Genomic DNA, 26,636 nt, shown 5'->3' on the forward strand with positions numbered 1-26,636 from the left:
TAACTATGGCCATCGAGGACTACGAAGCGCCCCGTGGCTGGCGTAAAACTTCATTGCATGCCAGGAAGTATTTGTTATTGTTAGATTCAGACGAGGATGGACGTTGCATTGCTAAAATGGCTACAAAACTGACCTTTTTATGTCAAGCAGCTAAGACAAGAAGAGCTCTGACGCTGGAAGAGAGGGTAAAAGTGATCAAAATGAAAGACGGAGGAAGCAAAATAAAACATTATCCAAGAAACTGATGAAAGTAAAAGTGAATGCTGATCGTAAATTTCACAATTTCTTTCCCTGTTTTTCTTTTGACACTGACTATATGAAGTGTCAAATAAGCGTATGCTCATATTTATGCCCTATTGGAATAAAAATTAAAATTACACAATCGTTTGTGTGTGTGCGTGTACACATACGTTTGTGTGTGTGTGTGTGTGTGTGTGTTTACATCTGAGATCAAATTTGCTCCAGTGAAAAACCCCCTGTTGTGAAAAATGTCTTGCTGCAAACATGATTTCGTTGTAGAGGAGTTTCACTGTATAGCAAAACTCACCATATTACTCTCACCCTGCAGCTCATCATATGACAAAGAAAGTACGATTGCACATAAGACAACTCTCCAGAGAATGGATTTCCCCGTTGACTGTCACGCACTCTTCCTCCAACATCGCATGCACAAAGCTCCTTTTGTCCCCGAGTTCCAATACACTAACACACGTGGCTCGGGCGAAAGTGCATGAATGCAACCAAACACACAGGGCACCACTGTATCGGCGCTCAATTGACATGCTGAAATGAACTCGCTTTGTTTCTGCAAATGTCTTGGTTGCTGCTGGGGTCCTTCTGGGAAGACCACAACAGGGCACAACTACTGACAGAGGACCTTCAGTCCTGTGAGTCCGGGGAAACTGCCTCCTGGTAGCGTGGTTTAGATAAGCATTTCAAAAGACTCATGATGGAATCGTGATTTTTGCAACAACCTTCAAAAGCTACATAAGAATGTCATAACCTGCTCATTTCTGACTTTTGGGCATTAACTGAAAAAAATATAGATATTCAAATGTGGTGTACATACAGTACATACTACAATACAATAGAACTACTACTGGATTGTACTATTACGTACAGATCCATTAAAATCAAGATTCCGCTTTATTTGGAATATATATGGTGTTCAGAGTTGAATAAATATGCCATTGCATCAGTTCCTCTTATAAGATTAACCATCTAACATTCTTTTGAAAGCTTGATACCACCCTGGATCGCAAGCGAACCACCAATTCATGAATCACGCTGTGAAATACATTTCAAGCTGTACAGTTACAATTTCGACTGTGAAAATGTTCAAATGTATGTGTCACTGCAGGGCATATCTTGTCCCTTTCATAATTTTTGCTGCTGTAAATTGGGAATTTCTCCATTGTGAGACAAATAGAGGTGTTCTTATTTTATATCACAAGACCACAGTCTGAACTGCAAACAGTAGCTAATCTTCACAAAACCCGGTGTGACTTGCATGAACCAAGTCATCAAAAATGTACCTCATTATAGTGGAGCGGTGTGTGCAGAATAATAGCTTGCGTTAAAATAAGTGAGTAAGACAAGACAACGAAGAGCCTCGGAAGCATGCCTCCCGTCGAATCTCTCTTTCGTGTTTTGTGCATACATCACATGTAAGCTTAATGATACGCCCTTCTTCGGATGATTCGAATTAAAAATCCGACTGGCATTCCCATTTCTTAAATGTTGTCAGGAATACACCTTTTTGTGTTTTTTTTTTCATCGCCATCTCAATCCGTCATCCGCGCGCTTTCTCAGCGTGCGGACTAAAATAGCAACCCGCATGCGCACATAATATTTCCTCTTTAGTTGCCAACACTCATTTAATGTCTTATATCAGCGTCCCAAAAATGGGCATCCGTCCAGGACGGACGGACGGACGGTTGATTTGTGCCAGGAGTCAATTATGTGACATCATCGGTTGTCGCTTTCTCCAGGAAATTCCGTCAATGAGTGACGATCATCGTTTCTGCAATCGTTTGTCCCTCCTTCAGGCATCGCTCCTCTGTCCATCTCCTTGACTCCAATATGGACTTTCTGGCGGGAGGTGCTAACAGGTAAACAGAGGGGACCCAACACGTTGCAAATGGAGAAATAAGATGAGCCCTTACATACATGGAAGAACATATTTACTTTTTTGCGCCCATACGTGACGTGTTTTTTTTTTGCACGTGTCACTTCGGGGACGCATGAGTTAATATTACAAGTTAGACTTTTGCAACGTGAATGAATACAGAAAAAGGTGAGATTTAACAAAAATATATACAGATATCTCTGGTTCCTTCCAAGCGATGCGCACCCTTTCACGGCCGCCGGAGAGACAGTACATGGCTTCTGGAGAGGCGCCCTCAGTGGCTAGGCAACATTCTCCTTTCGGACGAGAAGCAAAAATGCAATTTTAGGCAATTTTGAGCCAAAAATTTCCAGTGACCGAATTTTCGGGGTATCCCTAACCATGTCCCCAATGAACTGCCTCCCCATTTCAATCATTTACATGTTTGAAATGCATGCAAAGGCCAAGGAATGTAAACCTCAAGCAGACAGTTGCTTGTTTTTCTTTGGTTTCAAAAATGAGCTTCCAAAGTTTTCCATGAACCATCAGACATAATCACAAATCAAACAGATGTTTAAATGGAAGGGGTAGAATAATAAGTGTCCAAATATATCCAACTCCACAATCTGTAGCACCTTAACCTTAAGTTGTCGGCAGTCGATCAAATACAAAGCATGTGTTGAACTGCACTTTACAGAACAATGATTTGTTTGTCTGTTAGGTAGCAGGATATCAGAAACCTGAACTGTGTATCATGTTCAATATGATCCTTGGTTTTGCACTCTGCACTAAGTGACCGTCTGTTGCAGGTCAGCAGACACCCCTGACTGGACAAAAGAAGTAAGGGAAGTGCTTGTTTTTCCGAAGGATTTCCTGCCTTGCCTTTTCCTTCGCTATTGAGATAAACCTCTAAATTGGAGTTAGTCCGCTGAGTTTGGAGCAGTGACAAGTGGGATTGAACTTGAATAATGCGAATGTTTGATGAAGTTAATATGATTATTTGGTAGAATGTCACTTGCCCCCTAAATGAGATTATTACAATAAAAAAATAAAAAGATATACTAATTTATCTATTAAAAAATAAACATAATACTAAAGCTATCTGGGATGTATTAAATAATCTCATCAGTAAAGGCTCTGGAAAGGCCACCTTATCTTATAGAAAATTATATAAATACTGATAATATGAATGATGCTGTTGATAAATTCAATATATACTTGGTAGATGTCAGACCTAATCATGCAAAAAGCATTCCTGATCCTAAGATAAATAGTAACAAGTTATTAATAGAATGTGATGTTATTTTTAGTCGAAGCAAGAGGCAAAATGCCCACCTCCAGAGATGGATAAATATTGGTGGATTTTGTTTCTAAACCTATAGTGCAAAAACACAACATTAAACAGAATACCATGTTTAGACTGGTGGGGGCCCATAGAACATGTTGGAAAGACTGTTTTGACTTCCCCATTAAGGCCAAGTTGGGGTCAAAACTTTTTTCGCGTCATTGCTTGCCTCAAAGTCACTAATGGTATCGTGCAGTGCTTCTCAAATAGTGAAGCACCCCACTATTCAAGGTGTTTGAACAACTTCAAGGTGTTTGACCGGAGAGTGCTGTGGGTTTTCTCAACGCGTCCTCTCAAGAACCTCTTTGAAGTCTGGACATCATAGTTCTTGTGCATTTTTGACTGACCGATGGTGAGACCACAACAACAAACAATGGAACAAAACTGATGCTGTTAATTGCATATGTAACCGGGTTTGCAGAGAAAAAAAAAAAAAGACGTGCGGGAACTTTTCATACAATCAATAACTATTATACGTTGCATGTGTGTAACTTTAACCTGATGTCGTCGGTCGAGTACAGGAGGTGCACATGAAGTCTGGACATCATAGTTCTTGTGCATTTTTGACTGACCGATGGTGAGACCACAACAACAAACAATGGAACAAAATGATTGCGTTTAATTGCAAATTTAACCGGGTTTGCAGAGAAAAAAAAAAAAAGACGTGCGGGAACTTTTCATACAATCAATAACTATTATACGTTGCATGTGTGTAACTTTAACCTGATGTCGTCGGTCGAGTACAGGAGGTGCACAGTTACAATGTAGCGGCTACATTGTAGCCAATCCGAATGCGTGGTGGTCTAATTACTAACCTACACGAATGCTTTGGTCAACTTTATCATTACCAAGTCCTAAGCGCTGCATGGCGATCCACTCCAAAGGTGACGACCAAATCCATCCATCCATTTTCCGATCTGCTTTATCCTCACAAGGGTCATGGAGGGTGCTGGAGCCTATCCCAGCTGTCTTCGGGCAGTAGGCGGGGGACACCCTGAACTGGTTGAAAAAAAGTCAAAGTCAAATGGACGGGGGGCCAGATAAAAATTTTTGCTGCAAGCCGAGGGCCGGACTGATCGAATGTTCATTGAAAATTTTAAAAATGACCACATATTGTTTATTGAACCAAATTTAATTGACTGAAAACCTAACAAATACATTCCAATACGGTCAGATAAATAAAGCAACATTTTTTTATGGTTATGCAGTAAACTTAAATTTTCAACAGGCACAAAAAAATTTCCTTTGTATAAAAATACCCATAACATGAATGAAAGAAGCCGATATTATTCAAGGCACTATCACTAGTCCATATTTTCTCTTTTAGCAAAAGTAGGCTAAATTTACTTAAAAGAAAAACAAATAATAGTGCAGTAATTTTCGATCATTTACTCGAATAAAATATTTTTAAAACATAATTGGATTGAAATACAATAAAATAAAGTGCAAAAATGTATAAACCAAAAACAACACTTTCTTCAAGAAGTAACAAGCAGCGAAAGCAAATATTGCACTTTAATTTTTAAACTTGAACTGAGTAAAAACTCTTAGTATGTGATTGCACAGTATATTATAAGTAATATGCACTTCTTTGAGGCTGAGGCTGATACTCGGTGGTGTCTTAACTTTTCTACAAGTTCATCAATATTTGGGGTCAGGCTCTGAGCTGAGCAAATCCTCAAAATTGAGTGAGGGTGTTCAGCAGTAAATCGACTTCTGTGTGATGTTTTGTTCAGCTTCATCAAAGAAAATAGTTGTTCACACACACGTATGTGCTGCCAAACTTTCGACAACGTTTGAGCAGCCTGGATGCGCAGCGGGACCACTGTGTCGGGGAGGAAACCGTCAAACTGCGCAGCACGCACTGCCGTATCTTTGCAGAAACACTGCAATTGTGTTTCTGCTAATGCTCACGTTTAAAAAGAGTTGCTTTTTTTCGGGGTAAACTTCGTCACAAACTTTAAGTATACCGTTTTTAATGAAATCCCCCTTCCCCCTCCATGTCCATGTTCTTGTTTGCGTGTTTCGTTTCATGATGTCGTCTCAGATTACACTATTTCAATCGCGCCACACTTTCTCCACACAGAAGACACACAGGTTTTCCAGCTACGTCCATGAACATGTTCTTCGACTCTCACCTTGTTTGAAACCCCCGGTTCTCAGTGTCCAGCTTCCGTTTTGCCATTTTTGATGGGTATCTGAAAGCTAATGTCACTGTTATGGGAACGACTGGTAGACGAATAAATAATTAAATAAAGCGGCCGACTGCTTGGCGTGTCACCGTTGCATTGTGGGAAATGTAGTTTTGGTGCGTGTAAAAGATCTGCGGGCTCTCGGCTTGCTGCGGTCCGCGGGCCGGTTCTAATAATAAATCAATATCATCCCAGGGGCCACTGAAAACATTCTCGCGGGCCGGATTTGGCCCGCGGGCCGGCACTTTGACATATGTGATTTAGAGTGTTCAATCAGCCTGTCATGCATGTTTTTGAAATGTGGGAGGAAACCAGAGTACCCGGAGAAAACCCACACAGGCCCCCCGGGGTGAACATGCAAACTCCACACAGGGAGGCCGCAGCTGGAATTGTGAGGTCAACGCACTAACCACTGGACCACCAGGCCGCCCTGGCCTATTTTAAAACAGTTTTCCTATATAGGTCGCACTGCATTATAAGGCGCATAGAATAGAAGCTACAATAGTGGCTGGGGTTGCGCTATGCATCCAGTAGATGGTGCTATGCTAAAGGGAATACAATAGAGTACAATAAAGCTTTATTTATATCGAGCCTTCACAACCGGTGCAGCTGTAACAATGAGAACTGATCACAAACACGGACATGAAACATATACATACAAATGGCATTACAAAACAATAAATGAAAGACAAAAGGTATGAGGACAGCTGATTCAACAAAAAGGCACAGAAACCTCGTGTGTTCACATCCAAAAGGGGGTAATCTCCTTAGAAGTCTCCTTCTTCCTTCGTTTAGTCAGTAGTTAACTATGCTTTTGGTATTATCTTCATTTCATTATGGCTGCGCAGAGCTCACAAAGTAGTTTTCTGTTTTGAGTGTGTGTTGGCGACTGCAGGACCCTTTTACGCTACAATTGATTCCTGCTAATAATCACCACTAGATGGCATAGGAACACACTAACACTGAAACAACACAAGAGACTGTGACGCTATACGTAAAGCTTGGTTTGGTACAAAAAGGCACAACATGAAGGGGTGTGTGCGCTTGTGATCTTTTTACCCCCCAATATCTGATTATCTGAAAATAACATCATCAGATAGGTACAACTTTACATGACATAAGCGCTAACGTTAGACTATTGCGAGAGCAACTTTCCCAGGCATGTGGTATTTCACACTGACGCCAGCGGAACCGAAGATGACGTGAGCCTGTCAATCTTACCTGACATTCTGGGGGCCCAAGGTTAACTTTTGCGCTTTTGCAACATGTCATGACAAGACAAATAATCAGAACACTCCTTCGTGACCTGTTCCACTTGTCATTCAACATCTAACTTGCAGTCTAGAAGCAACAAATAAAAAAAAATACTAGAGTGTGTTGGAAAAACACATGCAAAAAGGCATCAAAGGCACAGACCTTTCAATGTCCATTCCCCAATGTTTTTTCCTGCCCTGAAAAAGCAAGATGGGTTTTCCTGGGATTAATTACAAAGGGTTTGGAAAAATACCAAACCAGATTAAGTGTAACAGCCCCTGCCAGCAGTGGATCAGGGTTGTTCGAAATGCTTGATGATGTTTGTGCGTGGGATGGTCCAAACATGAGGCCCACAGAGGATTAAAAGGAGTGCACGCATACAGTCAGTGTGAGGGGTTAAAACTGCATTGTTAGAGCATTCTAAGTGCACAAGTTTGTCAATAGCATTCAAATCAGTACAACCACAGCAACCAGTCTGAGCAACCAGCACTAAAATCAGCTGTCAACTCGTGATGAATCCAAGTCTCTCAAGCGGTTCATCTCTCTTTGTGATCAGGATTTACAATAGCATCAGATAACACCGCCTCAGCACCAAACCTGCACACCCATCCTACTCTGGTGCCGCTGCTTCCTGACTGGTCGGCCAGCCCTTCACAAGGCGCGAGACGCATACTGCCCTCAAGGGATATAACCAATGCAACTCAGCAGAACTCGCTTCTCCCAGAAGGAAGGCGCCAAGCGGGTTGCACAGGATCTGTAGCCGCCCCCTGCAGTCAAGTCTGACCTTCCCAATGTTGGTCACGGTTTGGGCTTGGATTCGCCCTCCTTTTCCATGTCTCCCTCCTGAAGCCAGTCTCATCTAGCACCCTCAGATCTTCTTCCGTACGGCCCCCAGGAGTGTTCCTGTGTCTCGAGGTCCCTCATCCTCGACCTTTGCCTCCTCCGGGACTTCCCTCACAAGCCGAGTAGGGCACCGTGTGGTGCCCCTGAGGGGGTGGTGCTATTATGACTGGTTTTGGCTGTGTTTTGGGTTGGGTCTGTGATGTTGTCGGTTGCTGTGGTCCTTTATTTTGTCGTACAGGAGTGGTTGATTTCTCTCAGTGTTAAAGCTCAGTTACACGTTTGCAGAACGTCAAGCCGCCTTCCACGGCTTCTGAATCTAGCCCTGCCGTCTGTTGTTACTTGGTGTTTTTGTGCTCCGCATCCAACTCTGCGCTCTGTTGTCACTTTGTATTTTTGTATACACACAGGTAAGATCACACTAACGTCAATGGCATAAATTCTTCCCAATCAAAAACAATTTAGATTAATAGAGTTCAATCGTAACTTCTTCTGTTCTCATTCTGTGTGGACTCCATCCATGCATGCCACCACACTACGCCAAAGAAGCTAAAACGTGCAGGAACTGCTGGTATGTACATTTTTTAATCTGATTAATTAAAATTAATAATGACGATTTCAATTTCAATCAAAATATTTGTGATTGTTTTTTTTTCCCATAATCGTCTAGCCCTAGTCTTAGGTGGGATGGTTACTTGTGAAGCCATCTATTGCGTGACGAAGTTTGAGGAACCCTTGAGACTACAGAGTTCAGTCACACAAAATAGAATCTGTTTAAAATAAACAACAACTTCAGCAAACACCGGATGTTAGAAGGTCTCTCGTCTCTAAACTGCTTAGTCACGAGTGTCCAGAAAAGTGCTTATTGGATGATTATGGACACTGAATTTACAGAGTTCCAACACCTTGTTTTGAAAGTTTCTATTTATACGTGTGAAGAGCAGCCAGAACTCGTCAGACCACTTAGTGCTTGAATGGCGAATGTCAGACCTTTCATTCTTCATCCAAAGTCTACGCCCCATCATGCTATGCATGAAACCGATAATTGGTGCGTGTATCCTTGATCTCACTCTTTCTTCGTGGTAAATAAAATAAGATTTGTGGTGACTTCGAGTTGCAAGTAATGCAAGCGCGGGCAACTGAATGTTGCGTCGTGAGCCCTGAAGCCTTACATTTTACTTAAAGGGTGACTTCATATCCATAACAAAAGGGCGGTGTGGAAGAATGGTCAAGTATCAAGTGCTGATTGGCTAGGAAACAAAACAAAAGGAAAGCACAGTGGGTCAACAAGTTCTCAGTGCGCCTTTTGCTGCCATGGCTTCTGCACAACACCTGCACACCCTTAGTGTATTTCTTAGGAACAAGACAAACATGTGTTCTAAAGTCATTGCAAGACATTTGCATGACTAGAAGGAGGAATTCACTCAAAGGGGCACTTGAGTGGGCTGAACGTTGGAACTTATATAGTAGGTCTGTAGGTAAAAATTATGTCAGCACTAAAATCCATCCCCCGAAAATAATCTGTTGTGATTTAAGGACTTTTTTGAGATAAGCTTGACCAGAAATTGACTTGCCCCCTTTTGGAGCTTAGCTCCCCCCCCCATCTCATCTTATCCACAGTCGCATCAAAATTTGGGACCGCATCACACTCAAAGAGAAGCCAACCTGTCGAAATTCATTTCCTGAAATGTTCTTTTAATTTAGCCAATTTTAAAATTCTCTCAAGAACATTATAGCGGGCGTCACGGTAAACCACTGGTTAGCACATCCGCCTCACAGTACAGAGGTCAAGGGTTCGAACCTAGATTGTGGCCTTTCTGTGTGGAGTTTGCATGGTAGCCCCGTGCCTGTGTGGGTTTTCCCTGGGTACTCAGGTTTCCTCCCACATTCCAAAAACATCCGTGGTCGGTTGATTGGACACTGCAAATTGTTCATCGATGTGACTATGAGTGTGAATGGTTGTCTTTGTGTGCCCCATAATTGAGTATCAACCAGTTCAGGGTGTACCCCACCTACTACCCCAAGACTGCTGGGATAGGCTCCAGCACACCCGTGACCCTCGTGAGGATTAGCAGTACAGAGAGCTTTTTTTTTTTTTTTTTATTACAGTGGTACAATATATAGTGTTATACTGTATATAGATTTAATATTAATCCTTCAAAGAATAAATCACTCAAAATTATTTACTTGGTGACACTTCTACCATGCACATTGCACACTCATACATGCACACACACTCATATTTTTAAATAAATACAAGAGTGCAAACCTTTCAATGCTCATGGTCATTTTCATGTGAAGACACTTTCAAGCACCGACAATTAAAACATCTGATTAAAAATATCATTCACCATAGCTGATCTATATTCCAAAAAGTATTAATGACTAGGGATATTCTGATCAGGGTTTTAAGGTGCCAATAACACTACCGATCATCCATGAGTGCCATCAGCCGATACCAATCAGATGGATTCAGTTTTGAAAAAATTTTTGACAAAGTGTGAATTATGTAATATCGGCCACTTTGGCCTGCTTTCTCAATATGTTTACAATGATCTGACAACTTAAATTTGGTTAATAATATTTACCACCGAAGACATTGAATATTAATGCTTTGCATCACCCAACCTAAAAAGTGTGAATTTGAGAAAATTCTCAAATTTACATGGCTAGGGAAAGCCCTTAAAATTCTTTTTATGGATTATTGTCTCAGAAGTGAAGCATCTCAACACTAATAGTAATTAGTAATGACATTATGCAATATTTAACATATCTTTTGCAAACATTTTTAAACTTGCATATTGTTGATGAAAAGCATCTCTCATGGCACTCTTCATTTAATAGACTTTGTATCATAAATAGCAAACATTGAAGCCATCATTTATTAAAAATTGTGATTATTACAAAATTTGCTTTCATTGATTTCTGTACACCCCAGATTTACAAAAATAAAGTGTGTGACAGTGTGTGTGCGTGTGTGTGTGTGTGTGTGTGTCCTTTTTTAAAATCATTTACTTGACAAATACTCTGTATACTAAAAACTAAACCTAAAACTAAAACTAATAAACTATTCTAAAATTAAGCATTTTTGAAGAAAAAAAAACACTAAACTTTTTTACGCTCCAAAAGCTAATTGAAACCAAGTGGATTAAAAAAAAAAAAGCTAAAATCAAAGCAAAATAAAGACTAATTAACCCCCCCTCCGTAGGTACAGTGAACACAAGTTGCAAAATTTGCCAGTAGAGTTTAATGCTTGTTCAATTAAATACTTTGTACGGCTGTCAAATTCTGAGAGTTACACTTTATTTTCCGTATTGTAATTCTGAAACCGGTTTCATTTAAAGTGGAGTGCAGAACTAATCTTAATTTCAACACTTACTTGGATTATGTGCTTTACACAAATTGTGGCGGCAAATCAGAGCGTGTACCATGGAAACGCACCTCTTCAATGTGCTTTCTCAGCGACTTCTCTCGTTCGTACTGGGTGACAAGTTGCTCGTTGTCCTCCTTCAGCAGCTCGAGCTCCACTTCGTGCTCCTGGTTGACAGCGAACACCGAGTCCAAGTTCTCCAGTACGGCGACGACGAGCGGCATCAGTTCCTTCACCACGTCTTCGTCGTACTTCGCGATGAGCCGCTCGAACTCGCGGTATATGGAACTGGCCAAATCGGAGACCCGCTCGGACATCATGGTCGAGTTGCAGGAGTCGTCCTGGTAGAGGACGACGTCGTCCAACTCCATTTTTTTTTTTTTTTTGGCCGCTACCCGCACACGTCTTCCCCCGGCTAATGTGAACGAGCTAACCGCGAGCTTCGGATTGACGTCCGGAGCCTGTTCACCTTGTTCCTCTTGAAGCAGTAGAGCTTGTTTCTAAAGCATAGCTCAAGTGTTCTGTGCTGTAACGTAGGAGAAACAGTCCGCCCTGAGCGTCAATAATGCTTGGCTTGTCCGAACTTCTCTGCTCAGCGGACGACTTGAAGAGCTTTGCTAGCCTTGTTGTTGTTAGCAGTCCTGAAAAGACTTTACTTGGCTCCTGATTAGTTTCACTGTCCAACAGATGAGCTCCTGCTGCTGCATTGAGGAGAAATCGGAAAGACTAGGACGCAGTGAACTCCGCCGAACCATAAGCATGTACAGACACTACACATCATGTTTGACTATGATTTTAACACGTTTAAAATGAGATTCCACAAGCCTGTTTGACTAATCTGATTTAATTATTGATCGTTTATTTTCAAGCTAAATTGTGACTGACCGCAACGGATGCGCATGTATGTGTAGGCGTTTAAATAGGATTAAATTTATTTTTTTGAAAACATTGTTTTATATTACCATTTAAGAAATTTTAATTTGATGGTACAAAGAACTATGTACAGATACAGACCTCGACATTCTCAATTTCGTCGAGAGAAAAAGTAAGAAGTTTGAATTTCCGAGGACGATGAACATTTCATGTGTTGGGGAAGGTCCCTTGCCGTGACGTCATTCTAAAGCGGGCTGGGAGGATGGAGTCAGAACTGCAGCCGATCCTGAGACATCGTGGAAACATTTATGAATGATTTATGCCTCCACCCTATTGACTCACAGGCTTCGCTTGTTTTAAGGGATTTTTACTAAACTTTCAGATGTTCTCATTGCCTGTATTTCAAATCGTTACCGTTCCAAATGCAATTTTAGAGAAATTAATAGCGGGCAGTAAGAGGATGTCAGTCAGTACATTCCACAAGAGCTTTTATTTGCATCATGTTATTGAATACGATATATATCTGGAAGATGAAAGCATCATAAGTTTCAAACCTTAATACTGTACTGCCGTTTTGGGAGTGGAAAAAAAAACATGGCGTGTCAGCTTGCACTGATTTGAATACAGTCTTTCTCCTACTGTATTTGCACCAACATACGACTGAACATCAGCTGGAGAAATCCTGAGCAAGACTCAGAACATAGTAGGGTTTTTTTCTGTCGAAACAATTTGACAGACTCTTTTTACCATAAAGCGTAGGCACTGTTCACCCTGACATCTCAAAACAGGAAAACACAACTACTAGACAAAGACGTAACATTTAGATAATCAAACCAAAGACATCCCTATTAAGCTGTCATCCTTCATCATTCCAACCAACGAGGAAGACAAGTGGTCACTTCGCACGTTAGGCAAGGGCACAGTCCGCCAGCAACACATCACACACACAAACATATACTACAGGATATATACAGTACAAACGTGTGAAATATTGTACACAAAGCACATTCAAGAGATCATGCCATTAAAACTCACAGAAAGACATCGTAGATCTGAAACCATAAAATGATTAAAAGTGCAAAGAAAAAAAATGTGCCTTTTTCTTAAAACATTTTCCTGTGGGATTTCAACTACAATGGCGTTTCCACAGGTCTGTTGGTAAAAGTGCAACAAAATATTGGCATAGCAACAGGATCGGAGGGCACAGAATCCACTTGGAGAAAGACAAACACCTTATTTACAAATTAAACGGGAAATTTGTGATGGTAGTCAAGACAGGCCTGGTTGTGTGGTACATTCAGACAACGTTGTGCTGGCTGTGGTTGGAGGATGACGGGCAGAGCGAGTAGGGCTTGTCGCTGGTCAGGCTCTTGAGGGCTCGGAGCACAGCATCCGGCATGTGATCCACGAGCATACTGGGGCTGATTAAAATACTTCTGAAGGCCATTTCATTCGACCACTCGGCACGGTATCGGACCTGGGAGAAACAAGATCTGGGAGAAAAGGAAAATATTTCGAATGTTAAGAATAAATACAATCCATTGCAGCATAACCGTGTTCATATATTTTTTTTGTTGGTGTTTTTTTTCTCAATCACTTATGGGCAACCGTAGAGCTCATGCTCATGTCAGCTTTCTGAAGCGACACAAAGTCGAAGGAAAAGATATGCTGTCACCAAGTCCTAGTCATTTACACAACCTGCCATAAAGAGAAATGTTGGTGATGAAAATGGCCAATTTTTAAGGAGGGGGAAAAAAAAGGAGACTGAATATATTTTCTGTTGGCAAGTTTTGAATGCGCGGGGAAAAGTAGCAGTGCTCAAGAAATCCAAGGTCATTAGTATCATCTTAGTATTTTCCCCAGTGTGGGACAAATAAAGGTTATCTTATCAACTCCACATGTCTGCAGGTAAGCAAGATAAATACTTCATTATAATGTTCAGTTGTCTTTAACTTTTTAGTGCAATATGTTTGCATTTAATCTTGAAGAACCATTTGTTTTTCAAATGTTATTTAGGTCTGATTTTTATTGAACCTTTCTGTGAAATGCATTTCAATCAAATCATTGAATACAGATTTTTTTTTTTTTAAATGTTCCTACATTTAAGTGCAGTGTTAATGTCCATATCTGCATCCTGTTACATTGGCTGAGAGTCATATGAAATATACATTTTAGGAATTCAAAAAAAATCTGTAGGCAACAAACCTGCGTGTGGGCCCATCTTCTAGAATATGCAGAACACGTCCAGGTAGGAAGAAAGGCATGTGTGGCACAGTGTGGAGAGGTGAGTCGTCCGACGCCAGGCTTTGATAGGATGACGATTGGTGGATCAAAAGTGATTCTTCACCAAGCAGAGGCAGATTAAGCTCCTCTTCCCTCCTGCTCACCATTTCAGAAGGAGAGTCATCTGGTTCTCCACCAAACAGTTCGTACCAGCATCCCTGCAAAAGGATGCGGTACTGCAACACACACCCACACACAACGGACATTGAGACACAACTAATATTAAGGCTGTATTATTAATGTTTGAATGGCTTCTTACTTTGGGTTTATTGCAATTTGAGACGATCTTGAGTATTTTTCGTTTCAGATCCTCCATATTGGGTAGGCTCAATCTATATGGGGGAGGGGGGACAATATGACTTCACAATACGGTAATGACACGAGAGACAATCATGTGAAAGGCTTCGAAATGTTGAGCTTGTCAGTTGTCTTTGTCTCTACGCATGTAATAGCAGAGCAGTGTTAAATATAGTCCGCATTACACATGCGTCTATAAAAGTCTCGACACCACGGCGCGTTCATTTAGTCCATTTTGGGAAACTACAACACACAAGCCTGTTGCACTTTCTATGATACACAGTCCATCCAAATAATGGTGTAGTACATTGAAATAAAATGATTCAATCAGTGCAATAAGTCAACTCTTTTCAAAAACCAGTACATGTGATGGTGACACACTTACCGTGGAACCAGGTCTTTTCCCAGTACAACAGAGACCACAAAGTCCTTGGAGTAATCAGCTAAGGCTTTACTGTATATAAAATGAATACAAAATCGTTGGTAATCTTCCATTCAAGAAAAAAAAACCACCAGTTTCACAGCAATAACATGAAAACAACCAAAGTAATAATAAATTACATTTTCCTGAAAATTAACCCTTTCATGCACCCTATAACCTGATTACATGATTAGCTGTCCACTGTAGTGCCTGCTGTCCCTGAAAGGGTTCATGAAAATGAACTCATGAAAATCAGTCATTGCTTTATTTTTGTGGTCCAATGGCAGTCGAGTGGTACCTCTATTTACGAAATTAATTGGGTCTGGAAGAAATTTCTTCACTACAAAATTGTGTAAGTCGCGTTTTCCATGTAAATGCCTTAATCCGTTCCAAGGCCCCCCAAAATTCAGACCTAAATGTTTTCTAAAGTATAAAAATGTAACATCAATCAAAATCTAAATATGTAACAAATACATGTTACAATTAGATTATTGCGCAACAAATGAGAGTTGTGCATAATGTAAAAAACAAAGAATAAAGAATAAAAATGATAATCATTTAACTTTTAACGTTCTCAAAGCTTTTTGCCCTCTTCGTTCATGTTCTCTCTCGGAAGTGGTTTTTCCCTGCCGTTTTGTAAAGAACTGATCCAAGGACGTTTGCTTTTGTCGGCTTTTAACAATCCTTCGAAAATGTCCAAGGTAAACATCAGCATAGTGAGCGATTGAGCAACAAGTGGACACTTTCTGGGTGATTCACATTTACGTCAAACACGGAACACCTCCGGAGGGGCGAAGGATGAGGACGCTGCATAGACACATATCCATCTATATCTATCTACACACATAGACACATACAGTAGAGGTCCCTCTTAGCCAATGGGATGCCAGGAAGATGCTAGGTAATAGCCAATGGCAGAGCATTTCTAAGTATGTTGCGTTCAGGAAATTCAGAGCTGTGAGAAGCTGGCCACCTCTATTTTTACTTTTCGTGTCTTGACATTTCTTTCATAACAAGAGGCAAAATTTTCCTGTTGAGGCATTTCACAACTTGAAAATTTCGGATAAAGATGGGTTCGTTCGTAAGTAGAGGTACCACTATATAATTAAAAATTAACTGGAAACCTTTCATATTTTCCTAAGCAAACGACTACAGTTGTCTTAGGTTTGATGGACGCCTTCTCCAAAAGGTATGTTGCAGCTCCTTCCAAAGACATTCAATACGATAATGTATAGATGATTCTGATTCTGGAAACAAACGTAACGAAAAATCGAATCTAATAATTGCGAGCATCCGTGCAGTGTACCAAAGTGGATGCTTGGAACTTGAAGACAAAAGGCACAATTATATGTATTTATTTTTTTGCCCTTTCAGGATGGTACTAATGCTCCCTTCATCCTCCACCATTAAATTCAGCCCCATAGAATCCCACCAGCCTTTCTTACCTCAGGAGTCCCCCTGGTGGAGAAAAGGCAAATCTAATAATTGCGAGCATCCATGCAGTGTACCAACGTGGATGCTTGAAACTTGAAGACAAAAGGCACAATTATATTTATTTATTTTTTTTGCCCTTTCAGGATGGTACTCATGCTCCCTTCATCCTCCACCATTAAATTCAGTCCCAAAGAATCCCACCAGCCGTTCTTACCTCAGGAGTCCCCCTGGTGGAGAAAAGGCATAGCACTGAAGAGTGGGAAAGGAGTTGCGCAATAGGATGGCGAGCACTGCAGCTGCACCCGCGCCCAGGCTGTGACCGGTAATGACCAGTTTGTACTCATGCAAAACAAAACAAAAAAAAAAAGCATGTATAAATCTTTTTTTTCTGAACATAGGGCCAGATAGAATATTCTCTTTCTATTGAGCGGTAGTACAGTTGTGAGAAATCAGGGCAGGGGCAAATACATTTTCACAACATTCTACTTACTGGCGCAATGGAGAACGCTTGGTTTAGGATTCCATCGTTGACCAGCTTTCTGTAAATGTAAGATGCAGCCTGGCTGATGCCCTGCAAGAACCAGTGAGAAGGACACAATTCAAAAACTTGTGAAACCAAAAACAAACAAGAATAAAAGAAAGAACTTTGTTTGGGGAACAGGCCTTGTGAGCATAGCAGGCTCCAGTCACGCCATCGATGGGCATGTTCTCACATTCGGCAGAAAGGTCTGTCAAGGCATCCTTGAATGCAGACACAGGGAAATACACATTGGGTCATACTCTTCTATTTACCTGTGATTCTTTTTTTAAGTGGCGACCGAGGCTTGCAAACTTGGATGCATATTTCGCTGTTCAGACTTCTGACGCACACCACAAGTAAACTGCAAAGGAACACGGAAACACTGGGAGGCGTTATTTAACTCATTCACTCCCAAAGACGTTTTTAAACGTCTTTTCAGACTTGGTCCAGAATTGGCTGGGACTGAATGAGTTTTAATGAGAGCACAGCCTGCTTCAAAATCCTGGAACGTGTGCTTTTCCTGAAACTTGCCGAATGTAATTGAAATCAAATAAAGCACATATTACGATGCGCCACGAACATTCCCAGCTAGGTGGTAGCCATTTGGTACCTGGCTGTTAGACTAGTGGTTGAGGACCACTCCTATTCCACTCCTCACACTATGTCTCAGAAATAGTAAGCCACAATGATGTACGCCAGAGGTGCCTCGTATGTCGATCACGATCGACAGGTGTCTCGCGGACTGCTCGCAAGTCGATCGTGAGGGGTGTTGAGGGGAAAAAAACAATTGTGTCTGCGTGCGTGTTATTAATATGATATATTGTTGTGTTAGTGCACACTCCACCCTTAGCATCCTGTCAGTCTCACTTTCACAAAAAAGTACTTACAAAATAAAATTTAAAAAGCAGGTCACCTTTAACCTATGGTGGCGCGTGACCTGCATCACCGGAAGTTGTTAGAGGTCAGCATTCTGGAATTGCAGCTTGCATAGCTGTTGGGCTATATCTTTTATTGTTATTTTTATTCTCATTCAGTTTGTTTCATGTACAATTCACTGAGGGAATGGCAATCTGGAGTGCCGGGAGAAGCGTTTTAAAACAGTACACGTGAGCTCCAATCTGTAACACACTGCAAAAGTCCGTCCCATCCCTCTGCGTCACGTCTCGACAAAGGTTGGCAATGATTTCTTTTTCAAAAACCCAGAAACTCTTGTGTCTACTTTATTTTTCTGTTTCGTTCATCTTAGAGGCCATGATGGTTATCGCTCATCAAAGCATGCATGTTTAAGGGCGTGAGTATGCACGCGTGTGTGGTAACGAGTCGATCGCGGGAGGATGGTTGATCGAAAAGTAGATCCTTGGTCAAAAAAGGTTGGGCATCCCTGGTGTACAGGATATCATCCAAAGATAGTCGACTTCAGTCACATGGCACAACTCACCTTCAATGACAATGTTCCTCTGACAGCCACAAGAATAGACTCCCGCTTATGATCCAGCGCCACAAAGAAGGGGATCTCATATATCTAAAACACATTTGTTTTGATGACAAAATGAACAGAAGAATTTCAGCAACTGAAGTCAATTCACCTTTGTTCTCGCCATCTTCAAAAAGGATGAAGGGAAACTACCTGATTGTGGAAGCTGACATGAATGAAGTCTCTGTCTTGCAATCCAGTGCTTTGCAGGATGGAAGAAAAATTACAACCCAGGTGGTCTGCCCCAACAATGTCAAACTCGTCAGCACGACTTCTACAACTAACAACAGAAATAGATTTTGTTCAATACCAAATCGTCTCGTCGAACCTTTTGATGTAACTAAAAAGACAACCTAATCATACCAGTCTCCGCTAAGTTTGCAGGGCCCGGTGAGAAGGTTGGAGTAAACATACAAAGGCCAGCCATACGCCGCAGCAGCAAAATGCATAAAGTGTACGGCTTTCTCCAACTCGGACTCCAGATCTTCTTCCTTCCAATTTTCATTAATATTGCAAAATGTATCTCCTTAACATAAGCGGAACTGAACAGTGTCATTGAAGCAGTTACTTGAATATAATCTACTAGGGGGGGAAAAACATGTACTTACAATGGGAGAGGATGGACTGTGATCAGTGGTGACATCTGGATCTCTGCTTCTTTCCATCTTGTCCTGTTCCTGATGTAGCAAAGCCAAACCGGCAGCAATATCACTGGGAACCAAGTCTGTGTCCTGCAACACACACACAAATATTTCAAGGCAGGGCGGGGAAAACAACAACAACAACATCATTTGAAGGTTACGAAGAGTGTGCACCAAAGGATTCTGTCATCAAGTCAGGCGGCACAAGAAGGTGCTCCCATCATACACTGTATATGAGCTTGTAAAACAATCAAATGATTTGTTTTAGATTTGTGTCCTTGAAGTGTTTTTCCCGTAGTAGTCGCAATATTATTTAAAACTCATTCAGTACCAGCCAATTCTAGACCAATATTTCAAGGCAGGGCGGGGAAAAGAACAACAACAACAACATTGAAGGTTACGAAGAGTGTGCACCGAAGGATTCCGTCATCAAGTCAGGCGGCACAAGAAGGCACTGCCATACACTGTATACCAGCTTGTAAAACAATCAAATGAATTATTTTAGATTTGTGTCCGTGAAGTGTTTTTCCCACAGTAGTCGCAATATTAAAACTCATTCAGTACCAGCCAATTCTAGACCAAGTCTGAAAAGACGTTTAAAAACGTCTTTGGGAGTGAATGAGTTCATGTTGTTATATATCATTCTTTTTGGATATTTTATCATGTCCAGATTTCTATTTTAAGCCCAAACGTGTAAGGACCTGCAGGAAAATAGGGCTGCTATGCTGGGATAAGATGATTGACAGGTTGGCTTTATTCGTGTACCAATCCAAAATGTAAATTAAAATAAATACTTGGACAGCAATCTCACATTTAAACATCATCTTGATAGGGTGAATGCAATCATCAAATTTACAATTGTAAATTTTAGGCATCTTAGAAATCATACGTCGACAGAAGCTGCACAAATATACATGCTTTTCTTTATAGTAGCTCATATTAATTACTGAAAACCTGCCTGGGCCACTGCAAATTCTACGATTCTAAACCCAGTAATATCTTTATATAAACAAGGGCTGACAATTTTGGATTAAAAAAATAATAACATGCGGAGATATCACAGAGGAAGCAGCGAAAGTTGGATAGTTTTTCGCGATGATAAGTTGACTTTGAGAAAGCCTTACATCATTGGAAGCAGAGTAAAAAGAGGAGAATTTATGAACTCAAAGACTGAACCATAGGATGAAATAGGAACTTATTTCTCAGCAAATCTTGTATGCCTGAATTATTTAATTTTTTGCAGAATTTGTTTATAAGAAATAAACCTATAATGTATATTGTTGTTGTTTGTGTTATTATCATATGCAATTGAATAAGTAGACCATTTCAGATTTCGAAATTTGGGACTCTCTAAATGCATAATGGGACTCATACTTTTCTGATCAGCGAGTCCCTGGGACTCGCGGGGCTCAAACTGTAAAATTATCACTGATTATACAAGATCATTCCATCATTATATAATCCTCAATAAATATAGGATACTGAGATGGGAAAAAAAATCAGTCCTTTTAAGGATTTATGCCTTCTATATCATATCTTTCACAAATTAGCACCACTTCCACTCTGTAATCTTCCACAAAAAAATTACAAACAAAAAAAAAATTTAAAGGAAAAAAGGATGATTGACAGGCTAGTTTTACAATCGTATACATTGATTAGCACCACTTCCACTCTGTAACCTTACACAAAAAAATTACAAACAAAAAAAAATTTAAACGGTAAAAAGATGATTGACAGGCTAGTTTTACAATCGTATACATTTGGCATATATAATTCCTGTACCTTGCTTTGACAGATTTGACACAACTAGTTGTGATAGTCTTCTTTTTAAGAATCTGGATTTATTTAGGTGATCATTTGACAAAAATGCTAAGACATTGGCAAGAAAGAGTGGAGCTATGCTAGCAAAACACACTATTTGTCTGTCTCTCATATGGAATCTCTCATTTGGAATGAATTCCGATTTTTCCTCAAGTGTCTTTGAAGGAAGAGACTTACAGAGAAGAAGCCACTGACGAGCTGCGAGATGCTGGAGAATGCCGCTCGGTTGCTTTCGTCCTGCGGCAAACAACAGCACAAAAGTCGGAGCCTGCTCTCCCACACCTTGACGGCGAGCGAGCGCGCCGTGGAAAGGAACTGAGTTCCCCCGCCGCTCTCCAAGTGTCGCACTCCCAGGGGCTCCATGGGAGCAGCTGAAGGCCGAGAGTCGCCCAGTGGGTCAAAGACAAATATTACACCCAGAGCCGTGAAGAGCAGGATGATCCAACTATATGAGGAGAAAATCTGTATTCAACATCTCTTAAAACACAATAGAGTAAAGCACGCTAATGTATCCCACCTGGCAACCACTGCTGCGACGACAACCCCCACGGTTGGTGGGTCACAACCTTTACTATCATCAGACACCCACACAGCCCCCAGACAGGCCCACATCAGCTCGGGGAGGTAAAGAAGAGCTCGCAGGTACACCAGCGTAGGCATGCAGCGTCGTGATCCAGGGTTTGTTATGGTACCTGAAAACACAAACATTATCGCCGTTCATGGAATTAACAGCAGCAAACGTGAGGTAAACCAGCAGCTGGATTTGTGTGTCGTAAGACTGTTATTAAGAAAGGCATAGAACGGAACCACCATTACTTAACACGTGGTTTTTGAAATCGGCTGAACATCTGTGCTCTCTAACCTTTGAATGTGCAGCGTGAAGTTGTTTTATGAGCCTTTAATGGCACTCCTAGGTGGCAATTCACAAACTACCCAGGATGTTAGACATGACGGAACTACCCGGTTAAGACGAACATATTTTTAATTATTGTCCATCTATTCATTTTCTGCACCGTTTGTCCTCATTAGGATAACCATTTAACTTTCGGCAAGAGGTAGGGGTAGTAGCTGGACTAGTCGCGAGTAAATCACAAGGCATATAAATAGACAAATAATGTCCACTCACATTCACATCTAAGAGGACTGTAACAAAGCATGCATGTTTTTTGAGTCCTTGGAGAAACCATGCCACTGCGCAGCCGCATTAACTAAACATGTCAACTTCTACAGCAGATAAAATAATTCTTATGGTATGGGGTTTACCTTGAGCACTGACATATACAATGGCACATAGTGACAGAATGATGAGTGCCAGCACCACTAAGAGTCCAATAAGGTAGATGTGAAGAACACCTTTCCCGTTACAATCAAATTGACCCTTGTGATAAGAGTACAGGAGAACGGTGCCAATCCACCTAAATGAAAGAAAGACAATACATAAAGTGTGGCGTAACAAAGGGAGAGAAACATGTCAACTACATTCACGATCCCAAAGAATAGCAGAGTTACAATTAACGACTATGCAATAGAATTGTTGATTTCACTAATAATTTGAGGCTCATACTTACCAAAGTACGCGGATGAATATTTCGAAAGCTCCAGGGAAGACAAGATCATCACTGGCGATTCCCCACCGACGACCAAAAACCACCATTCCAGGCATTTTGGAATCAAAACGAAGAAATGTTTCCTCGGAGTAATAGACTGCTATAAAATCTCTTTAACGGGCGCTTCGGGTCATTCATGACTCCACTTCCTGAAAGCATATCAAAATTGCCACATTGTACCTTTCTAACGTTGCATCACAAGCTCAAGAATCCTGTCTCAACACGCCATATTACATTTTCAGATAACAATCTCGAGTGTTTACCATTGTGACGATAGCCAAAACGTCCCGCTAATCATTTCGATGCACGGCAAATGCTACTAACCGCGTGCTTTACTGACGTTAAATAATATGATTAAGGTACTTCATGGAGGTCGGGGGAATTGTTGATGTTACGTGATTAGCTGATTATCTTCTAATGTTAGCCACAAACACTAAAAATAAACCGATTCCACGATAAAGATTTTCATTTATCACAAAATGGTTAGTTTCGACATTTTACAAATTATTATTTCGTTGCACGGCCAACGCGTTTGTTTCGAGACATTAAGAGAACAAATTCTAAGATAAACGGACTTGTTTTTCCCACAGCCTGTCCATCCGGATGTAGCAACCCTATGCAACAGAGCGTCGCTATTTCGTTCCGCTCCTAGCTTTTTGTTTTGAGAACGGACAATTACTATTGCGCCATTCACAAAACACTATCTCCTTGGAAGTTGCCTACTCCCTCGGCAGAACGCCTTTCTCAACATTATATTTGCATATATCTGTCGAAACAGTACCTAGGGTTCCATGGTGTAATGGTTAGCACTCTGGACTCTGAATCCAGCGATCCGAGTTCAAATCTCGGTGGAACCTGAAATTTTAATTTATGTGTCATCGGTGGAATTTGAACTTTTAATGTATGCATCATATGTTTAATTTATTGTTATTAAAATTAATAGCATACACGTCTTTAGATACTCATTTTGTCCCCACAGAAATGTCGAAAGGGGTAACTCGTCTCGTTCACGGCTCATTCGTCACTTCCGGTGACGTCAGGATAATCATGGCGGCACACATAGCTCGATGCTATATTTTTCTTTGCGGTAATGTCCGAACTCGTTTAACCACGATTCCGCAGCAAGTAAAACCAAGGTGTGTTCAGACTAATCAACTTAACAACATTCTCCAGCCGAACGCTGGTTATGCAAACCGAGGGACAGATAACAACCAGGTTAGTCAAATACAGTAGCTTGCTACATTGAAATGATGAATGTACATTTCTAATGTTTCAATGAGATTGAAACGGTTCTGATGCAAAACCAAACGACTGCATAAATGTGAACCTTTTTTTAGGGTGTTCAAGTACTCGTTCCAGTAGGTAAATATTTGCCAACCAAATCACAATACTCCCTTAAGCCTACTTTGTATTAACACTTTGTTTTCTTAAGACCGTCTGACCGTGTCTTACAGTCGAAGCAGTGGACCTGGTGGTCAGCATGTCAATAAAGGTATTTCAACAGTCAAACTAAGAACGGTGAATTTGTGTGTGTGTTCCAACTTGACAATGCAATTTCATCCCACAGTCAATACGAAAACAGAGATTAGATTCCATGTGTTAACTGCAGACTGGATCCCAGAAGACGTGCGACAGAAAATAATGGAAAAGGTGTGCTGAAGAACACTGTCACCATATTAATGGCGAACCTGTAAATAAAACTAAAATGTATTATTATTATTATTATTATTAAAGTGTACAACATTTCAACCTTGTGATGCAGAACAAAAATCGAATCAACAAGGCTGGCGAGTTGATCGTGACATCTGAGCTGAGCAGGAGCCAGCACAGGAACTTCAATGACTGCATACAGAAGGTCTCATCTGTCATTTCAGAAGCTAGCGAGAAGCCACATGAGGCAACGCCAGAAAATATTGCCCTATGGAAATCTAGGTAACAATTTTAAACCATATTTGCTCAGATGCTGTAGCGGTCAGTGTTTTTTCATACACTGTGTTACAAATTATTGTATATGTAAGATTTATGTTAAATAATATTAGTTTAGTTTTTTGGAGAAGCTTTTTGTCTGACTCCTCAATGTAGCGCACGGGTGTCAATTTTGACAGAAATACAAAAGATTTCTTTCAAAGCTCTAAAAAAAATGGTTTAACTGCTGTGCATGGTCATTTATAATAATAAATAATAATGATAATTGATTTTATTTATAATGCACTTTCCACAAGTTGCACAAGTGGGCACATTATCTTGTAAATGGGCATCAAGACTTGAAAGAAGTGATTTTACATTGCAGTTTGTAAGTCAGAATGTGCATTTTGTGCCTCATTAAAACACTGAATAGCAAAACTAAGAATCACAGATTTTTCAATTTTATGGTGTCACTAACCAAAAAGCTTCGCCGGGCTGGACCCGCATGCATTAATGCGTTGCAACACGCTTACATCGCCTGTGCACAGGAAGTGTGAGATCGGCGCAAGCTTGGTGCTACTTAGTAAAGTACTATACAACCCATTCAGAAATACGAAGGCAACACACAACTCCCACCATTTTCAGTGCCTCTGATAAACATCAAATAGAATCCAGCTGTCATAGTAGGCTTTTCCGGACTTATTTTTGAAGCTTGAGGCTTTTGTGTTAACATTGACTGGTGTTTTGGAAGTCATAATAATTTCCTCTACCCTGATTAATGCCCCGGTTGCAAGTGAAGAAAAACAATGCTTTGTTACGTCAGTAGCGGTTGTGAAAGCGCTCTATAATAAAGCTGTATTGTATTGTATTCACTTTAGCGAAGCTCCATCTAGTGGATGCATAATGCAACTTCAGCCACTATTGTAGCTTCTATTCTATGTGCCTTATAATGCGGTGCCCCCTACATATGAACAGTTTTAAAATAAGCCATTCATTGAAGGTGCACCTTATACTCCGAAGCGCCTTATACTGCGGAAAATCCGGGTAAATGCGAATCAGTATTTTGGGAAATACTGTGATTGTCTTTCTTTTGTGATGATGGCCTTATATGGAGAAACTGTTTTTCAGGTTAGACAACAGAAACAAGGAGAGAATCAGACAGAAGAAGATCCATTCTGCTACCAAACAGAGCAGGCGACTGGAGTTCGATTAATGTTCCAGCCCACCTTTCTAACGTCAAGTTTAATGTATTTATTCTATTTTCTTTGTAATAAAATAGTTTTGAAAAAAATTGCTTCGATATTCTGTGACCAATCACCATGTCAACAGTTTTAAAAAAAGAAATAAAAAATTGTGCCAAGGAATCTCAATGTAAATACTGTACTGGAATCAACAAATGCTTTACCGGTACTTTTCACCAGTGTTTACGAGTTACAAAAGTAACACGTCACTCTAATGTATTACATTTTGGCAGTAAAGTAATAGCAAGTTACTCATCATAATATTTTTGAATATTATTACAGTTACTGAGTCCCGCAACCTGTCACAATTTTCTGACCGTAAGATAAAATGAATCACTGTCTTAAAGTACAGGGAAAATCAGTCCAGTAGGTCATCGACGATAGAAATTCATTCATTCATTCATTTTCCGAACCGCTTTATCCTCAACGATAGAAATTGATCATGGAAATAATACCATCCATACCTTACTTGCCTGTACAAGTCACACATTTAACACTATTTAGCTAGCTAGCTATCTGTTTTGTTCGACCAATTATCAAATATGCTTCATCTATCACTATAGACCAATTATTAATGATACTTCATCTGTCAGTATTATTTGTTGTACCAATGATCAAGTATACTTAAAAACATTTAAAAAAAAACAACAAACAAACGTTCTCCAGTGTGTAAATGAATTGGCGTATGTTGATAATTTTGTGGTGTACAGTCTGGGATCATTTATTTACTGGACCAAATATCAGTTCCAATAATTTAAAAATATACATATTTATTGATATTGTTAAAATACAGTATCATTCCTCTCTTCTTGGTTAGATTAGATTTCATAGTAGATGGTTTTGTGATCACAATATTAATTGTGATCAAGAGAGGGAATGTTAAGATATGATTCCTCTCTGTTAGCTGGATTTGAAAGAAACAATGTAGAATGCTGTTGAAGGTATTTCCTGCTTACTGTGATTACAATCACCTTTGGTACCCCCTCACCCCCACCACTTTTAGGACCCCTC

General features: G+C 40.4%; 3 protein-coding genes and 1 non-coding gene across 8 annotated transcripts in view; 2 read left to right on the plus strand and 2 right to left on the minus strand.

Annotated features, from left to right (window-relative positions):
* LOC109529277 (C-Jun-amino-terminal kinase-interacting protein 4-like) overlaps positions 1 to 11,825 on the minus strand; it is a 38,295-nt gene extending 26,470 nt beyond the window's left edge. The window contains exon 1 of the mRNA XM_019892582.1: positions 11,180 to 11,825. Coding sequence (XP_019748141.1) covers positions 11,180 to 11,479 — 300 coding nt within the window. The 5' untranslated portion in view covers positions 11,480 to 11,825. The remainder of the gene's footprint in view (positions 1 to 11,179) is intronic.
* A 622-nt stretch (positions 11,826 to 12,447) lies between these two features.
* daglb (diacylglycerol lipase, beta) lies at positions 12,448 to 23,165 on the minus strand. 4 transcript variants are annotated; one of them, XM_019892613.1, is made up of 16 exons: positions 23,055 to 23,165; positions 22,441 to 22,628; positions 22,136 to 22,287; positions 21,390 to 21,564; positions 21,050 to 21,317; positions 19,019 to 19,141; positions 18,774 to 18,901; positions 18,564 to 18,690; positions 18,375 to 18,458; positions 17,080 to 17,157; positions 16,907 to 16,987; positions 16,631 to 16,758; positions 14,947 to 15,015; positions 14,524 to 14,596; positions 14,187 to 14,440; positions 12,448 to 13,474 (listed from the first exon to the last, which is right to left on the minus strand). In XM_019892613.1, the coding sequence occupies exons 2-16, from the start codon at positions 22,533 to 22,535 to the stop codon at positions 13,279 to 13,281; spliced, it is 2,031 nt and encodes a 676-aa protein (XP_019748172.1). In that variant the 5' UTR covers positions 22,536 to 22,628; positions 23,055 to 23,165; the 3' UTR covers positions 12,448 to 13,278. The 4 variants fall into 4 exon arrangements, with proteins under 4 accessions (XP_019748172.1, XP_019748173.1, XP_019748171.1 ...); XM_019892614.1 differs by having other exon boundaries at positions 16,631 to 16,755; positions 22,743 to 23,165; XM_019892612.1 differs by having other exon boundaries at positions 22,743 to 23,165.
* Positions 23,166 to 23,264: 99 nt separating this feature from the next.
* trnaq-cug (transfer RNA glutamine (anticodon CUG)) lies at positions 23,265 to 23,336 on the plus strand. Its single transcript has one exon. It is a non-coding gene; the product is annotated as a tRNA-Gln (tRNA).
* Positions 23,337 to 23,486: 150 nt separating this feature from the next.
* On the plus strand, positions 23,487 to 25,674 carry mrpl58 (mitochondrial ribosomal protein L58). Of its 2 annotated transcripts, none has more exons than XM_019892617.1 (6): positions 23,487 to 23,694; positions 23,817 to 23,841; positions 23,912 to 23,971; positions 24,047 to 24,129; positions 24,242 to 24,411; positions 25,513 to 25,674. In XM_019892617.1, exons 1-6 carry the CDS (start codon positions 23,527 to 23,529, stop codon positions 25,595 to 25,597), a joined length of 591 nt encoding a protein of 196 aa, XP_019748176.1. In that variant the 5' UTR covers positions 23,487 to 23,526; the 3' UTR covers positions 25,598 to 25,674. The 2 variants fall into 2 exon arrangements, with proteins under 2 accessions (XP_019748176.1, XP_019748177.1); XM_019892618.1 differs by having other exon boundaries at positions 23,817 to 23,837; positions 23,934 to 23,971.
* The last annotated feature ends 962 nt before the right edge of the window (positions 25,675 to 26,636 follow it).

Source organism: Hippocampus comes, unplaced genomic scaffold, assembly GCF_001891065.2.
Source record: "Hippocampus comes isolate QL1 unplaced genomic scaffold, H_comes_QL1_v1.1 scaffold47, whole genome shotgun sequence".
NCBI classification, from domain to species: domain Eukaryota; kingdom Metazoa; phylum Chordata; class Actinopteri; order Syngnathiformes; family Syngnathidae; genus Hippocampus; species Hippocampus comes.